Source organism: Netta rufina (genome assembly GCF_964035555.1).
Source record: "Netta rufina genome assembly, chromosome: 3".
In the NCBI taxonomy this organism is placed as follows: domain Eukaryota; kingdom Metazoa; phylum Chordata; class Aves; order Anseriformes; family Anatidae; genus Netta; species Netta rufina.
In genome coordinates this window covers 25,221,870-25,240,349 of record NC_140125.1, presented here as the reverse complement: position 1 = coordinate 25,240,349, position 18,480 = coordinate 25,221,870, and the positions used below count along the sequence as shown (strand labels likewise).

Here is an 18,480-nt window from a genome sequence, read left to right as displayed (position 1 = left end):
ACACTGAGTCAGCTTGTATCTGACATTCCCTAAAGGCAACGTTTATGGTCTAAAAACCTGCTCCAAGGTAATGTCACATTAAATGAAATCTAAACAAAAAGCTTCCTGTATTCAGAGCCTTGGGATTATTTGATGGATTAACAGACAAAAGAAAGTAAGTCATCAGCACCGCACACAGACACACGCACACCCAAGGTTACAAATTGCAAACAGAAGCTGCCCATTCCCCAATTGTAGCCTACCGTGCCTTTATCCTGAAGGCACATCATCAGAGTGCAGACATCCCCCGTTGCTTGATGGTTCACCAGCACCATGGCTTCATCTTCCGATACTGCTTTAACATCATCACCCCATTCCACTACTATTGAAAAAGAAAAATAAAAGGTAAACTTTGTGATGACCACATTGCTAATTTCACTATATAAAAAAAAAAAATCCACACCCACACACTTATAACAAAGAAACCTACATGCTACATGTCAATTTAAATTGGCACATAGCATAAGATACGCTATATTAGCAAGACCATTTCTCCAAGCAGAGGGTATCCAGCTTAGTTTTAAATCGCATGCATAGAATAAGAACAAAACAAAAATACTCTATCAGGACATATGCAGAGATTGATCTTTTTGTGTCATTACACCATTCTATATTTAGGGTCTCAAAATTACATAAGGTTTTGACCCAGCTTTCAAATTCAACCATCTTGCCTCGTTAGATTTATTTTTCGAATTATGTCGTAAAAAAAAAAAAAAAAAGCTGCTTTTACTGTTTTGTTTTTTTTTAAAACTTGGCAAGTTTGCTTCATTTCTACACATACAATTATTAAGCTACTTGGGTAAAAGAAAAAAAAAGAAAAAACTTGAGTTGGAACATTCTGTTTAAAACACTACATTAAACAAACTTAGTAATTCAAATGAAGTTAGCTGTAAGCAAGAAAGTGGGTTCAGAAAACGAGCTGCTCAGATGACAGAAACTATTAGTCACTATTTTGTAGACCAGAGACCAGATACTCCAGTGGCAAGAATGACATCAGGAGGGAGCCACAGCTGTTGATCATCCAATATCTATACTCACAAAAACTATGCTGAGGTGAGGAGGAGGAGTTAAAATCGCTAGTTGCATCATCACAGAGAAAATAAATAGATAGAAAGTAGAAGGCCTCCTGCAGAAGAACACAGGATGGAAAACAAAAACGCCTGCCATAAATCAAAGGCCAGCATGCACCTACTTCTCTTACTGGGGCAAAGAGACCGATGAGCAGAGTCTGACCCTCGCCAACAAGAGATGGTTACTGCAGCTCAAGGAAAGGGGAAGGATGGAAAGGCTGAGCAGTTCTATGAAGCTCAAAAGGAAAAGTAAGATGCATTGCCTGTGCACGTAGGACATGATTATTTTTCTGTATTCGTTCAGGACCTCAAGAGGTTCTCACTGGCTATTATCTCCATTTCTGACCTCAAAGGCAATATGTCAGCTCCACTATGGTCCTAAAGATCCAGTTAAGAAAGGTTTTGTTAAAAGGTCTCCCAGCAGCAACCAGCCCTCCCTGCAGCACAATTCAAGGGTTATACTTCTGCTGTGCTCCCAGCTGTAGTTTAACTGAGGAGAAACCCATAGGCTATGCACTGAAGGCAAGAAGTGATAACCCGTGCATAGCTTCCCTGTCCTCGCAGAAATCCAATTAGCATCACACATTTGAAACTTGCTGCTTATTTTCCATCAGCTCCAAAAGCAGTATGACCTGAGACTTAAGCACAAAGTAAAATAAAAAAAAGTAAAAAAAATAAAAAAGTAAAATAAAATACTCTACTTGGTCACAAGTAGATGGAATCAGACTACAAATACAGAGAGGGGAAGCCTGTTCATCCCATAATGTCCAACCTTCCTTCCTCTCCCTGGCAAACTAAGCACAGGTCCTTCCTCATTTTTCTCAGTGTGAACTTTGAAGATCATCTTTGTTCTTCCTCCTTGATTACAAGCAAATATCCTCCGATGTCCTCTCTAACTCCATGGAAGGCACAAAGCACCGGGATGCTGCAATCTCAGTTGATGAGGCAGGTGCACGGTCAAGTATTTCACATTTCTGGGCACAACAGTACCCAACAATGCAAAAAAGTCATACAAAAGAAAAATTGTCTTAAAGAAAATGTATTAAGCCCATTTTGGAATTATTACTTCAGCAACTTTACTAAGGCGCCAATACACAAATAGTCATACTTAACTGCAGCTTTCCAACAAAAGCTGAAGTACTAAAGCACCAAAAACTAAGCACTAAATTCATTGAGAATTTGCAATATAAGGTGGCTCACAGATGTCTAATTATTACCAAATAAAACCATTTTACTTCTAGATCTGTCATTGGGGAAGGGGTAATCTTTACCATAGAGACTTCCTTGGAACACATCAGTTTATATTATTAATCACTTCTACCACAGAACAGTTTAAAAAAAGCAGTTGAAAAATAACCTATTTTTAATCTTGGAATGCATTTCACAGATCCAGCTTTCTGAAGGATTAAAGTAAAGTTCGTAACAAAGTCATGAGAAGTAACACACTACTGAAAACAACTGAAGAGGAGAACTTAAGCTTGTTTTGCAAAAAATAAAAATAAAAATAAAAATAAAAATAAAAATAAAAATAAAAATAAATAAATATATATATATATAAATAAAAGAGTAGCATACTAGGCAAAGAATAAGAGGTGACCTTGACATTTTCAGATAGGTCCCAGTCAAGTGAAAAGAGGGAAAAATAAGTTTCTGCTGCTACCTAGAGTATTCTACCTGCTCTTGTTAGATATAATATGGGGCAAACACTCAACCAGCTTACGATGCACTAATGAGTTTCAGCAGAGATATAGTACCAAGGTGAGTCCCGTGGCAAGGTTAACAAAAGTTTCATTTAATCCTTTAGTTGACAGATAAAATGAATTGAGTAAATCAAGTGGTAAGACTAATAGCTCAACCTCTGCTGCTCAGCTGACAGGTAGCAAGTTACTAAATCAGAGTGATTCAGCTGTACATCCTCTAGCTTCTTTTCCCTCTGCCATTTCTCCTCAGGCAACCTGTCTGTTGTGCTTAATATCGTTTTATGGTCAATTGATTGAGCTGATTATCAGGGAGAAAAGAAACAGTTTGTACAAATCCTTCACATAGCATTTCTGGATGGGAAACAGAACAGCAAACCACAAGTGTGCAGAAGAACCACTGCCATTACCACAATTTTTTAAAGAAGAAAAAAAAAAAAAAAAAGCCATCTAGCTTAAATTCACAGTGCCCTTTAAACTCAGTGGAGGAATAAATGTCCCTCTCAGACTTTTCAACTGCTCTCAAGTTTTCAAAATGGGCATTTTTCTTTCAGAAATACCTGTGCCATTACATTACTCCATTCCAATTGGAAACACTCAAATCACAGCCTCAGATGCATGGCAGCAGAACCGGCAACAGGGCTCTGCTCCACTGTAACAAGACAAAAACAGTTCAAAGACAAATATTTGTTGCTCAGGGTGCCTGAAACCCAGCAAGCATTCCTCCACAACTTCCTTGTATTGCCAGGACACATTTTATAACGATACCAGCTCTGTGTCTACAGCCCTGTAACAGTTAGATTTCTGTAAATGTGGTGTAACATAGTGAAATAAAATAAAGAGAGGGAGGAGCAGGAAATCAGTTTAACCTGGTAATTTGAAGCCACAGTAAATTCAGTACTGAACAAATCTAGTAATCCTGATGAGTAATGAAATCTTTTACCAGCAGGAGTGACACAAAAATGGCTTAGCTGTAAGAGAGACTTCATTTGTGACTTAGTTTTGAAAGCAAAAGGTTTCTCCAGGAAAGGATGAAGACACAGCATGCAGCTGCAAGTAAATGCAAGACAGAAAGACTTTTCCTTCCGAGTCCAAGACGTACACAAGTCTCTAAAACTAAGAAAATATTTCATAAAATGAGCTGCAAACTGAGCTTTTTATGAGCTAACTCTTCTTCTTCTTAAAGAAGAAAATAAAAGCAATAAAAGAGGTTTTTTTTTCAGATTGTAACTCAATTATTGCACATCTAAATGCAGCTATGGAAAGCTGTCAGAACACGTGGCTGCTTTGTAATCATGTCCTTACCATAACTGCATGAATGTAAGTGATGCTATGAATAAATATTCAAGCACTCTAATTGCAGCATGTCATTAGGCTGTGCAGATCACTACTCAGCTAGCTAACAATTCAGCAGCTTTACATCGTACTTCAGAACATAGCTGGCAAGAATGACAGCCTAGTATTCTGCACGTTGTCTACAGGTGAAGCAGTCCTGTGATTTGCATAGCAATTAATATGAACAACTTCACTTTGCATGCTGCACTTTAAAACATCAAAAGCATTTAAGATTTTCTACCCTTGCCTCTTCATTATAGTTAACAGTTGCACTACTGTGTGTGCAGTAAGAACCAGCATTAATTTTATTGGCAAATTAATGACTTAAGTTCTAGTGAGCACTTGGGCTTATTATTAAGAAATCACACTGGGTTTCAACTTCTTTCTCCACTGAGTTGGAAAGCAGAAAAAGGAAAACCTCCTTCCAGAAATTTCAACAGCCATTAGGAAATGTGAAGGAACCAGATGCAATTCTCTTACCAGCATCATCCAAATCTGAAAGCTCCCACATTAATTCCATAAATAAAAAACATGAGAAGGCCAATGCTTATGGCAAGGGCAGGGAAACTCTAAGTGTCCTAGTTACCTTTATTAAAAACCCAAACACCATAAACACTTCTTTATCAGGGAGTGTAGCAATAGGACAAGGGGTAATATCTTTAAACTAAAACAGGTTAGATTTAAGGTTATATATTTGGAAGAGATTCTTTACTGTGAAGGCAGTGAGGCCCTGGCACAGGCTGCCCAGAGAAGCTGTGGATGCCCCATCCCTGGAGGTGCTCAAGGCCAGGCTGGATGGGGCTTTGGGCAGCCTGGTCTGGTGGGAGGTGTCCCTGCACACGGCAGGGGGTTGGAACTGGGTGGGCTTTAAGGTCCCTTCCAGCCCAAACAATTCTGTGATTTTATGACAGAATGGTTAGATAAATCATCTGCAAGTTATGATATACATAAAGGTGTAACTGATTTGGGTATCCACGTTATTTACCTTTTAGATTTTCTTACACAGAGTATTCACAACTTTCTTAGCTTCTCTGATTTGTAGAGAACTTCTTACTCCGGAACTCCCCACCCCATGATTTATTTTTCTTCTGATCACTTGTAGTCACACACATCCATGAAGCAAGACTTCAAGAAAAACAATTCCAAGAAGCTGCGGGTTGGCAATGCTTAGAGCTGAACAGTACCACCTTTTGTGGTTCTTGCAAAGCTTTAGTCACAAATAAATGGCGTTATTAATGGACAGTCTCCTTTGATTCCTCAAAAATCACCCTGCTTTCAAAAATAAGGGACCTTGTTATTATCTACTCAATAGTAATTTAACTCATGACAACCAGGTTTCTACATTTTAAACATCCCTCCTCATGCGCAAGCATTTGTATTTGGCAAGTTTTTTGCTTTACTATTGTTCACAAATGTCCAGTCAAAGCATGTTTCAGATGGAGTTGTCAAATACATTTCTGTCTCCTTTACAGATGGGATTCCTTGACAGCTGCCATTAAGAAATTGCACTCCTGGCCTCACAAAAAAAAGTGGATAAAGACACACTAAAGGTGTTTTTTTAACTCCCTTAACTAAAAGGCTAAAGGCATTTGTCTCTGTAAATCGATATACTTGCCTATGGTGGAAAAAAGAAAACCAACAATGGGATAAGTAAATCAGCATACAATTAGTTTTGTTTTTAAATAAATATTTTAGGGCTAGAAGGCATTTAAAAACTATATAAAATCAGACACATTCTATTGGAAAGAGGAAAAACGCTCTTCCTACCCTTGAAAAAAGCTCTTCCTAGGCTACCCTTTCTTTTCAAGATTCACTTTTACTGCCAAGAACACCTTCATATATTGTCTTTGTACACACAGGACACACAGTAGATTAATAAAAGTACAATCCAGAAAAGGAAGGAAAGAATGTGCATACAACATCAGGTATCATTAAGCTCAGCTTCACTCATCGTCTTGTTTATCTTATTAAAGAATGTGCCTTTACTAACAGAAGTATTTTAAATATTAATGCCATTACAATATACACACCTTAAGGTTGTAAAAATAGTTTCAAACAAGATTTTGATACCAAAAAAAAAAGTGTCTTTTACAGATAACTCAATTCAGGACTCCACTGAGAATTTTTTCTTATTTCCCCTCAAGAAAAACACTTATCAGAGAGAAGCAAGAGAAGAACAAGCTGGGGAAGAGAAAACCACAAACAAAAGGAGCCTGTTGTACAGCATCTGTTAACATACCGAGATGTCCCAGTCACCATCATAATTTTTCTGTAGCAAACTATTTCACGCTCCTCCATGTTTCATTTTAGGAGCATTTCCTTTTGCTTTCAGTTCCGTTCTTTTCAGCTTCTACCTTTTAGGACCGAAATTTACAAACTGCTGCTTTGTGGAAAAGAGGACTTCGGTGGTCACAATATTTATGCTGTAAGTCCATCCACCCTTGTATTGCAATTAACTGGCAATAAGAGGTGGTAAAAACAAGTGAAAATTAGAACAGAGATGCCCTGTCTCCTACCTCACAAACCCAAGAACCATCCTTTTCCTAAAGCACAGCAGTTCCATTTAGAAATAGCCCCTGGTGATGACTACTTTTGAGGATTGACTTCATTTTCCTGGAATGCACATTCAGGACCTCATGGGCACAGTTTTCTTGAGTTCTGTAATTCACTGGCACAAGAGATGATGTTTGCGGCTGAAGAGAGGGCTCATTCTACCCACGTGTGACTGAGAATCAATAGAAATGAAACCTTGGCTCACCTTCAGTGAAGCAAAATCTTTCACTGACTTCAGTACAGACAGCATCATCCCAAGAGCTGCTTCTCTTCGTAACTACGCAAGGCAATCAGTTGACATGATAAGAAAACTTTTCAAGTCAAATTCTGTCAGGACAGGTGAGCTGTGCTGGTTACAGATGCTTAAGGCATAGTTCCAATATATCATCCATCTTACGAGGATGCATCTTTCACTCGACATACCCTCCATACCTGCTGGAGGTCTCCAAAAGCTACCTTATGCCACTCCCACAACTCCGCTTGCATTACAGGGCACTGAAGCCCTGCTACTTCTCCTTCTGACCACAGAAACTGGAACCCTGGTCGAATACAACGGTTACCACTTCCAAGCAGAGGCAGCAGATGGGCAGCGCTCACAGCTTTTCATGGCTATGCTGGTAACAAACCATGGCAGCCGAGAAGCAATCCTGCTGCCTGCTTTGCTGCCTCTATTATTAGAAAAGCAACTCCAAGACTGAAGAATGGGATGGAGCTCTGAAATCCTTTTGAAGTACCTCGAAGCTCATGAGTCAGACCACTTGCAGACAGAGCCAGCTGTACAGCACGTTCCTCCCCAGTGAGAGATAAAATGCATTAAACATTAACTACCCAGAGTAACATCAATGCATTCATGAAATAATATAATATCTTAAAGCCCTAATACCTAATATATTGCAGATGATACAGAGGCCAGAAGAATCATTATTTGTTTAAAGCCCAGAACAAGAAGAAGAAAAACAATGGGCCACTGTCCCAAATTTTTCTTGCTGTGGAAGAATAATTTTTCATAATTTTAAACACATGAAATGAAACATCAGAACAAGTAAAGGTTATAAAGGCAAACGGAAAAACAAAAACAAAAAACTAGGCTAGAATATTAAAAGAATCACAAGGAGTTTCAAAGGACAGACAAAAAATGATTTAATTAGAAGCACATGGCTCAGATTCTTCTAAGACCTTGGTGACAAACAGTGAATACACTGCAGATGAACAGCTATCGCTTCAGTTCATATTTAAAGCTGACAGTAACATGCTGATCATTCCTAGTTATATTGTGGAAAAGAAACAATTCATGTTCAGAAATGGGGATTTTCAACATTATCAAAGACACACAATTTATGGGACTGCCTTTGAGATTACTAGAAACCAAAAGGAGACTAACTAAAGATGACTTGCTTTTTGCTGGCTAAATATTTGAAGGATGGCCAACAAGCTGCAACACTGTAATGATGGAAGTAAAGAAACATATTTATGTAACACAAAAATCAGAGAGGCTCTGAATAGGTGGACCTCCGTTAAATTCTTAAACTGATAAAAGACAGGATTTGCAGTTTAGCAAGACTATAAAACGTTACATATTAAGAAAGAAACATGGCACAAGTTGCAGGGCCCACAAGACTGCTTGTATGGAAAAAAAAGTTGGTTTGAAAAATGTTGGTCCATGTGTTCTTTTGCTCCATAGACAGATATTAAAGAAATTTTAAACAAAAAACAAGACATAGAAGGTTTTTCTACCAGTATGCCCTTTGTGTATTTCAACTCCATAGCACAGACAATGATGGGAACACCACGGTCAATCCCTTAACTCAGGATATCTTCATACAAATTTCCAACTGCTGCATGAGCTGGAGAACTTGCTTCCTCCTGGAGTCTCATCAGAATAATTCAGAGGCAGGCCCCCTGGATACACAATCTCAAAAGAATGTGAAATAAAAAAGAAGGAAGGGGGAAGTGTCATTTACAACACAGACAAGGGACATGGCACTCTGAAATTCAGTTCCTTGACACTGGGACTTGAGCTTTAAGATGGAAAGTTACAGGAAAAAGAATCTTCACCCCCAGCACAAAGTCCACTGACCAGGGTGCACCCCATGGGTCAGTACCAGCACAGGCACTGCTCAACATCTCTGTTAGCAACCCGAATGACAGGATAGAGAGCACCCTCTGCAAGTTTGCTGCAAGCCTGCAGACAATGCAGAACCAGGAGGAGTGGCTGGTACGCCAGATGGCTGTGCTGCCATTCGGGGGGATCTGGGCAGGCTGGAGAAACAAGCCAGCAGGAAATTCACAGCGTTTAACAGGGGGAAATGCCAAGTCCTGCACCTGGGGAACAGCTTTGCAAAAAAAGGCCTGGTGTCCTGGCCGACAAGCTGACCCTGAGCTAGAAGGGTCCTCCCCTCAGCACTGGGGAGGCCACACCTGGAGCACTGGGCCCAGTTCATCCTGCAGCAGGAACAGCCTCTAGTCACAAAGCACATTTCACATAAGAACTGGCATGGTTGTTCTGTCTTACTGCTGACACTACTGCTGCAGAACTGCAAAGAGGTAAATTTATTTGAAGGATGGTTCAATTCTTACCAATGTAAGATGCAGAATGTGATTCACCTGGCACCACCAGACCAAGGCAAAGAGTGGGGTCAGTAAGCAACAACGCTAACTTGAGGCAGCAATGCATTTCAGCCACAACAAAGCATTGCGTTCACTGTTACAATATCTTCAGATATTTATCCAAAGATGAAGAACTTCAGGTCTTCCTCTGTATCTTTATCTGTATTACAAAATATGGCAAAACAAGCTACTTCACTGAGACTGTTTTGTCTGCATGTCAAACACTAAGCATGCAGGCAGTTACACCCGAATTAAGCAATTTTTACTTACTCAAATACCAAGACATTGAGATTACTACTTAACATTCAGATTTAGCCATCTACCACCTACTTAAACACAAGACTTGAAGATTAGAGTAGTAGTAAGTAAACAAAAAAGCACGCACGTTTTCTTCCGCACTGTGAAATGGGAGGGCCTCAATTATTTCCCCTATTCTTTTTCCAAAGATTCCTATTTTCCCTGTTAGGCAAGTTGCAATGGCTTTCTTTTGCTTCCCAAATATTAGAGCAGTACCATGTGAGCATCCGTGCTGGTAATTAAAAGGAAAAAAAAAAAAAGGGGGTGGAGGGGGACAGCCCTATCAGAGGTATCAAGAAGACGGGATGACGGCAGCACCAGCTGAACCAGAATGAAGCCTTATGGAGCTGTGCTCTGCTAGGCTGGAAGACCTGCCAGGCAAGTCCCATCAGCCCGACATACAGAGCATAACCTGCACAAGCCACCCAAGTTGCTATGAGTTGCTTTAAAAACAATAAATCCTTGCTATAAAAGTTGTGTAAGCACGTGCCACACACACTGCAGAACCGCTGTTTAGGCAGGGATAGAGCGACAGCTGTTTGGTTTGCTGTTTGTTTAGGGAAAGCAGATTTTAAAGAAAATAAAAATTAGTTTTAAGAGAGCACTCTGAGAACACACCCTCTGTCACAACTGAACTACTGCATCATGACAATAACCTGAGCTGTCTCTGCAGAGTCAACTGCTACACGGCTGAATCTACCCAGGGGCATTATCACAAACTACAATGCTATTACTACAGTTTCCTTTTGAGTCACTGGCAATGGTATGCATTACTAATTTGATGCTGTTGCTTGTCTTTCCAGATGTGAAATTCCCTGTGAGGCCAGGGCAGAGTCATTCATAAGGTACTTTATTTCCATCAGCTGTTAAGGTGGCTCCAAAAGCATAGCTACTGTACCAGCAGGTGTAGGCAATGCCAGGGGTTCATGGCCTTAACTGAAGGGACACTTCTCAGAGTGTGTAATCAGCACCAAAACTCAGTGCATCAGAACCAGCCATGTGAAAAATGCCTTCAGGGAAATGGCGTGTGCAAAGCAAATGACTTGTGAAATATCAGTCCTGTTTCCTCCAGAGACAGCTACCTTCTTAAAAGTAGGGGGGTGGCTGAAACCTGCTTCACAGCCTCAGCTGTTAAATCTGAGGATATTGATTAAAAGAGAAACAGAAGAAAGTCAACTAGCTGGTCTAGTGCAAGCTGGCTAAAGCAAATAATCAACAGGCCATCCTGTAGGACCACAGCACTCCCATCCGATGGTTTCCATCCAACTGTCTGGCTGCTTACGCAGACTTGTGTACTGCAATGCCACTGGATTTGCCATGAGGAATCAGTTCTCCCTATCACAGAAACATAGTCTGCACTGCACAGTCCAGAAAAACACAAATATTGGGGAAACTGGACTGGAGATTCCACTGGAAAAAAATGCAGCCACAAGACAGAGGCAGCCTTCAAACAAGTAGTTGGAGAAAAACTGCAATTCTGCTTCAAGGGGAAAAAATAAAAATAAAAAAAGGACAGTAGCAGAGTCCAGTGGCTATAAATAAAGAATAATCTACCATCATAAATAGGTAAGTAGATGGATGTCACCAGCAGGTTTAATCAGGTTTTATTTTTTCTGCCCATGCTGGCACATAAAAGCAAACTCACATCAAAGTGGCTCCAAGAGCAGAGTGAGGGCAAAGGCCTGTGGCAATCAGAAGGATGGCTGCAGCTCGTGCATGGCAGTTATTCCACTAGCTCCACTGAGATAACGCTATGCAGCATGCCCAATAGTTAAGGCTGCTATTAATCAAGGGCAATATGCAGCACGTTCAGAGGTATACCTCTCCTACTGGATTTTGTGCTTGTACAGAGGGCAGATTCGAGGCCTCACTGCTTGTCGACAACCGATTCAGAAGATCTGACGAAGGAACCCGTTACAAAAAGTTTAAGTATGTTCTGTGGTAACAGCTGCACTGCCCAAAACGAATGCCTGATAAAATCAGCACAAAGTTTTCACGGTTATTTAGGAGGGAGCAAGCTCTGTTACAGCAAAGCTTATCATAAACTGCTGCTCAGGGTGGTTTTTCGTTGATGGTGGTTTGCTTAAATGACAAGTGAGGTATTTGGAAAGGCTCAGTGCTAGGCAGACAGAACTTTATGACACTACTTAGTTCAGGCTTCCATGTCAGGCCATGTTACATGCCTTTGAACTGCAGTTAACTGGTGGTTTACAGCCATGAACACGCTCAGGAAGAGATGGCTAAGCGTTCTCCTCTCAAAATGTGCAAATTGCAAGCATCATCCTGTACTGTTTCAAGGAATCCAGAACAACTAGAAACTTTTCAGATGTTTTTCTCCCGAAGAAATAACTTGATACACCCAGAACTCTTACAACAAATATCCCAGTACTGTGGAATACCAGCTCCTTCTTGGGACAGCGTAAGACCTCAACAGAAGGTAGTTACGTATACACAAAGACCTCGAGAGGCTATCCAGCAATGGGAAGACATGAGGTGGAACTTTCATTTCCATTCTTCACTGCAGGTTTTAAAACACCGTATATTTGGGGACTGTAAGCTTTTCAGAGCACTACGAGAGTCTCCTTCAGGTACAACACACGCAGAATAGGCAGTCCAGCACCAGTTTTCTGCAAAGATGGAGAGCAATTTCTCACAGGAAATCAATAAAGCACATTATTCTAGCGTGCTTCTACTGTAGCTGGAGAGCTCGCTAATGGAGGGCTTTCTGGTACCCATGAATTGCTCTGAGGCACCTTGAGGTTTATCAAATACAAAACCCAGAAAAGTCTCAACAGGGCTGGAAGCAAACAAGCATTACTTTTTCTTAAATAAGATGTTGGACTTGCCTAAAACTCCAAGTAAAAGCTTGCATTCATCCCTTTATACCAAATCTAGTTAAATAGCATGGTGGAAAGGTGTGATCAAACCCTGAGTGAGCATTGGACTATTTCTCTCTGAGACTGTTTCCCCAGGACTGGGAGCAGGCAAGTGATACAGCCAAGAGCGTAGGTCCCAAGAAAAGCTTCCAGAGCAGCTACAGCTAAGAATTGAGACTGCACTTCTTGAAAGATTTGCTAACTGGGGGTTGTTGGTGGTGGAAACACCACCAGAATTAAACAGCTGAGCAAGGAAATGTTTTCCAAGTGTTTAAATCCAACTGGGCTCAGAGAAACATGATTTTGCATATATTCTCTGAATAAGTGCTTGATTCAAAAATATGAGACCACTGACTTTTCCTCCAAATTGAAGCAAACTACATGACTTTACTTACTGGATGAAGGTTCAAGGCAAGAAAACCAATGATACTATTACGGGGAATCAAGATTATACAGGTTGTAAGACCACTCCTATATCCCTGCTCTCCTTCTGCTTACCTAAATCAACTTCAGTTACCCTGTGTTTACCTCTTTGGATCCTTCATGTCTCCGCAGGTCCAGACGGAGGGCTATGAAGATGATGAGAGGGCTGGAGCACCTCTGCTGTGAAAAAAGGCTGAGAGAGCTGGGGATGTTCGGCTTGGAGGAGGCTCTGGGGAGACCTTATAGCAGCCTTCCAGTGTTTAAAGAGGCCAGAGAAGAAAGACAGAGAGGCTTTTTACAAGGACACGCAGTGATAGGGCAAGAGGTGATTGTTTTAAACAAAAAAAGGGGAGATTTAGGTTAGCTATTCAGAAGAAATTCTTCCCTCAGAGGGTGGTGAGGCCCTGGCACAGGCTGCCCAGAGAAGCTGTGGATGCCCCATCCCTGGAGGTGCTCAAGGCCAGGCTGGATGGGGCTTTGGGCAGCCTGGTCTGGTGGGAGGTGTCCCTGCACATGGCAGGGGGTTGCAGCTGGGTGGGCTTTTACGGTTCCTTCCAGCTCAAACCTCTCTGTGATTCTGTGTTACTGCAAAGTGCTGTTGATGCTGTCTTGTTATACAACTGACCTTTTTCAGCCCAGCTTATGTTGGAGTATATATAAAAAAAAATAATGCAGAATGCATTCAGGAAACCCTTTACTTTTTAGATTATCTCTGCTAAAAGGCCTACGTGGGAAAGGCAAAAGGCCATTCTGTGCATTTATTCACTGTCCCCCTGCAGTCAACTCAGAACCAAGGAGCTTGTCTCCCCTTGAAGGGCACTGACAATTTCAAGCTCCTCAACTCAGTTGACTCCTGACAGAAAAAGAACAAATTCTGTGTGCCTGAATGATCGTAAGAACAGAAATACATATTCACACAATGTATTTTGAGATTGCAGAAGTAGCATAATCTAAAAATCAATATCCACAGACAGTAAAATTGGGTGCTAATCAAGCAGCTGCAGCATTATCCTTTCCTCCCTCCACACACCTTTTTTTTTTTTTTTTTTTTTTTTTTTTTGCCATCCTCCAGGTGTTAAAATGGGTTAAGATCACCACAAAACATAACGAAGTCATTGAACATTTTCAGGTTGCAGTGTGGAGGGCAAAACTTAACAATGAATGGCGTGCAAAGAATCAAGAAATAACTGGATACAGACGCAAGGAAGCACAAGGACAAACCTTTTAAAGGAAGCCTTAAATGTCTGCACTATTGGGTTTCAAGGGCTTTATTAAACTTTTCACCCACGCTACAAACAGTCTAAAACAAAGAAGTTAGAACATGAACAAGAACTACAAACATTTCCTCCTGGGCTTTTGAGATACTATGCTCGTTTTTTTCAATGAATGGATATTACAAAGGCCCAGGGAAATAAGCTGTTTTGTTGCCACGAATTTAATCTAAGTAAATTAATCATAAAACAATAAGAAGTTAGTGATGCAGATTAATTTAACAGCAAATTCCTATATTCAGTTCTATGTTTATGCAAGGCCCACTGTTAAGAACAAAAGGCCACAACAGCTTTGAGAAGCATGCTGGAAAGAATATGTAAGTCATTCTAGTTGGGAAACTTTTTGCTGGCATGATGCAGCAAACAATCCAAGTTAAATATGTAAACATATTTACCCCAGATTATCCTATAGCAGTTCAGTGACTCTGAAGAAATAAATGTGTAACCTATGTTACAGGTTGCCAGTAAGCAGAAGTCCATTACCATAAAATCAGAGGAGACACCATCAGTGGCACTCTCAGGCTGCCACAAATGAAGTGATTAGAAGGGAGGGCAGCCTCACTCTCATTATTCTAGCTGATGTACCTCAAAGCAGCAGCAGCAAGTATGCTGTACCTAATTTTTAAAAAAGTTTAGCTCTCTGGCACCTGTTAGTATTACAAAACAAATAATCCTCTTATACCTGCTAACTGCAAAAAATACCTTGGATTTGCAGGTGAGTCTTACCAGGAGTTTCAGTAGTACTTTTTACAGTCTCCAACAAATTTATTCAAACACTCTGAATAGCTGGCTGTAATATCTACCCTTCATTCTCAGCACACAGACTAATATTCAATGTACCTTTCAAAGAAATACCCAATAAATCCCAATTTTGAAGTACGTTGCTGCAATGACAGTAATTGAGGCTTCTCTCTCTCTTCTCACTCTCCAAGTAAATAAATAAATAAAAATCCACGTCTCAGATCACAAAGTTCTTCTAAACGTTGGGAACACATGCTAAAAATGACAGCAGACAAATGTTGTGTGGGGAAAAAAGAAAAAAAGAACAAACTTCCAAATACATCAATTAAAACCAGTACTTCACTGTAGAGCAGCTTCTCTGGAGAGCACCAGTAAAGGGACTGAACAACAAAGTTGTGAAAGAGACTGTAAAAACAGGCTTCTCTATTTCAAACACAGCAAACATGCCACAAATACAAACAGACATTGTAAATCTCAACATTCCGCTTTACAATTCAATGATTAATGTGAATACTCCTAAGGCTGTGTGTATCAACAGTACTTGATAGGTAGCTTGTCATATCCTGTGGCTACAGGCAGCTTTACTTACTCAGGAAGCACATGCTGCAAGTTTCACAAATTGCTCTTTCCTCTGACAAATGATCAAAAATGTGGGCAAAAAACTGGGCAAAAAAGAGTTTATTCAGGCCACAAAAAGTCTAGCACTAGCACAGCATAAGAGTTTGGCCGATCCATTCAAACATCAAATTCTACCTATCCAACTAAACCCTCCACAATTTATTCAAAGAAACCCTGCCTCGAAACAAACCTAGTGAGCAATCAGACGTTGCTTTTGCATCAGACAAGGATGGTAGTGGGACTGAAAAAGGAAGGAACATGCCACCTGGAATAGCTTGTTCCTTGCCGCCAGCCACCCAAATTAACCTGCCTTTGGTGACGCACTGTGACACCACTCGTGGTTAGATGAACTCAGCACTGCAATTTAGTTCGTAAGTTTCAGTAGGCTGTTAAAATATTTGCAAAGAATGGGAGCAATAATGGGAAAAAAAAAAAAAAAAGGTGTTTCAATGTTTTCTGTCATGGAAGTTCTACTTCAGCCTGCAAAAGTCTCATAAAACTTCAAAAGCCCAAGGTGGGCATCAGATGATCCTTTAAATATATCCAAGACAACAGAACAATCTGGATAAAGACTTTGCCACTCCCTTCCCATATTGGGTTAGAAGACCAAAGTGTTAGATTTGGTGGTACGAACAGAAGTCTCTAATACTGAAAAATTAGTTTTCATGTAATCCAATGCACGCAAGAGGATTAACAGACATTCATATTAACCATACCTTCATCTGAAAACACTTTTACAAATGTAAACTAAACGTCCTGGGTTCCTTCATGATGTATCAGCACATAAACAGGCTATGGTTATATTTGTTTCCAAGTAAAAAGCTGTTGCTAGGAGGAACAAAAACTGAATTTGATGCCAGCGGCAAGTGCAGGAAATAAAAAGGGGTACGTAATCCAAATGAAAGGAATGCATTTGGAAAGGAGGCTGGCAGCTACCGGAGCTGGAGTTTTGCCAGGCCATCTATATGTATTTATGCATATCAAAACAGACTAGACAGGTACAAATTTCGAGAGGTCACCTTACTAATGCAGTGCCTTCACGCATGCTGCGTGACGGTGCAGAGCCCTGCTCGACAGATCGTTACGCTGCTTACCACCCACACGGTTGCTCTCTCCCAGGTCTCTTCAAGCACTCTCAAATGCACCTCAAGCCTCATGTTTCCACGTAACCCTGGGTCAGATTTCTGACTGACTTCCTCTGGCTCTGCCCTGCCTGCGGTAATCGAAGCATCACTGCTGTGCCTCAAGAGCTGCAGCTGGGTTGACGTCCTTCACGCCTTCCTTTTAGAGATGCTACACCAACTGCTTTATATATACACAAAGTGAGTAGAAAGTCTTAAACCCACAATACTTCAAGTTCTATTACTACCTTATCCTTTTCCTTATATTAAAGCTGAACAGCTACCCATGTATACCTTTGGGATCTAAAAGGCCATGATAAACCAGGTGAATTAAACATCTTTCAGAGGAAAGGACGCTGCATCTGACACCATCTGCCACTGCCAGATGAATGAGTTGTTCTGGAAGCTGCAGAAGCAACAAAGCCTCGTTTCCCAAAGATTTGTTGCCTAACCTCCTTTCCCACAACGTGCTGGACAAGATATGCCAGAGGTGGGACAAACCCAGAAGCACCTGTGCACTAGTTGGCACTGCAGCTGATGTCCAGTGACACAGACGATGGTCAAATTCCACCTGCTCTGCCCTCAGCTGAGGCACTGGCTCGGGTCTCTCTCTTCTCTGCTCAGCTGCCAGTTTTCAGAAAACTCCCGAGAACATCATTCTCTCTGAACCATCTGGTCAACTGCAGACAAATTTGTGAGGAGGCAAATCAGAAATGTGGGAGGGATGACAAAAAGAAGAGCTGTTAAACAAGAGGCTTAATCCCAAAAGGAAACCATACTACAAGCACTAAAAGCATTTATCTACGTACATGATAAATTACCCAAGTCACCAAATTACATTAAAAAGGTGTTCAATGGCCTCTCCCAAATACCACATTCAAACACAACTGATGCTTATACTAACCAAAAATACATATTCTGAAGGTTGGTGGTTGTTTTTTCCCCCTGTTCTGGCAAACGAGCACAGACGCTACAGACATTCACAGAAACTGCACATGCTTGGATTGTCAGGATGCTAGAAAACAAATGAAACTAAATAAGCAGGATGATTAAAAAAAAAAAAAAAAAGACAGTCAAAATCCTCCCTTTTGCCACCAAAAAAAACACACCCCCACAAACACTATGTCAGTGACCTACAGATTCAACTTTCCAGAACCCGCGCCCTCTCGGACAGCAGCACGCTGGCCCTGGCTTGCAGAACACTTTCTACTTTTAGTTCTACAGAAGTGAGAAGCAGTAATAAAGCTGTTAATCCTTCTTCTCCCCCTTTACTTAAATTGCAAAGGTAGGTGACACTCTAAACTAGCTTAAACTATTAGATCCCTTACACAGGGACAATTCCTTACCTTTTAGAAGGTTTTGAGATCATATTGTATGATACCACCTATCCTGCAAAGTAAATATTTGTGAAAAGCCATAAGGAAAATAAAACCCCAAAAATCAGCACTGCTGACTTATTAAATCTTAAAAGATTTAAATTTATTACCTTCCAATGATACTTAAAGTCCCTTTCTTTTTTTACACACAGGTGGGGAGATTGCATCTCTTCTACGTTATTCTGCCCGGGAAACAGAGCCATTAAATTGTCTGGTTCAGTTCTGATTCAAGTTTAGCTGTGAATTAAATGGTTCTTTTTTGATTTTAGCTTGCATTAATGAAACTGTTGACCCTCGTAGAGCCCCTTCTTAATTCCCAAATAGCTTTAAAATAACTGAGACAAGAACAGCAAAGTGTGAAGCTAGTACTTTTATTAAAATATGTTGAGAACAAGGAGAATAATAACACAACATTAGCCAAAATTTTCCCTAAGCTCTCCATCATGATACTGACCT

The 18,480-nt window shown here is 40.6% G+C and overlaps 1 protein-coding gene across 2 annotated transcripts in view; it reads right to left on the bottom strand.

Annotated features, from left to right (window-relative positions):
- Positions 1–18,480, bottom strand: part of LPGAT1 (lysophosphatidylglycerol acyltransferase 1) — a 67,570-nt gene that overhangs the window by 40,656 nt on the left and 8,434 nt on the right. For both annotated transcript variants that reach the window (XM_084284224.1, XM_084284225.1), the window contains one exon: positions 243–361. In XM_084284224.1, coding sequence (XP_084140350.1) covers positions 243–361 — 119 coding nt within the window. The remainder of the gene's footprint in view (positions 1–242; positions 362–18,480) is intronic.